Raw genomic sequence first — 267 nt, forward strand, 5'->3', positions numbered from 1 at the left:
AGTGTCCCGCTGCTGCTGAGGAACCAGCCCTACTTCTTCCAGCAGTCCCAGGAGACCCTCTACATTGTCTGGGGGCCAGCGAAGAAGATGAACCGGGAGAAGGTGGGCTCAACTTACCAAGCGCTGCTGAAGGTGATGGAGACGTACCCCCACCTGCAGATCTACACCCTGACCGAGGAGAAGATGACGTATTGTGATGACGTCTTCCAGAACGAGACAGGGAAGAACAGGTACCGCCAGCTCCTGAGGAGCCGCCGTCGGGTCCCC

General features: G+C 58.8%; 1 protein-coding gene across 1 annotated transcript in view; it reads left to right on the forward strand.

The window, feature by feature from the left end:
- Positions 1-2: 2 nt before the first annotated feature.
- Positions 3-267, forward strand: part of ST6GALNAC4 (ST6 (alpha-N-acetyl-neuraminyl-2,3-beta-galactosyl-1,3)-N-acetylgalactosaminide alpha-2,6-sialyltransferase 4) — a gene marked incomplete at its 5' end in the record, with an annotated part of 1,081 nt that continues 816 nt past the window's right edge. The window contains one exon of the mRNA XM_009574390.1: positions 3-230. Coding sequence (XP_009572685.1) covers positions 3-230 — 228 coding nt within the window. The remainder of the gene's footprint in view (positions 231-267) is intronic.

Source organism: Fulmarus glacialis, unplaced genomic scaffold, assembly GCF_000690835.1.
Source record: "Fulmarus glacialis isolate BGI_N327 unplaced genomic scaffold, ASM69083v1 scaffold25593, whole genome shotgun sequence".
Taxonomy (NCBI): domain Eukaryota; kingdom Metazoa; phylum Chordata; class Aves; order Procellariiformes; family Procellariidae; genus Fulmarus; species Fulmarus glacialis.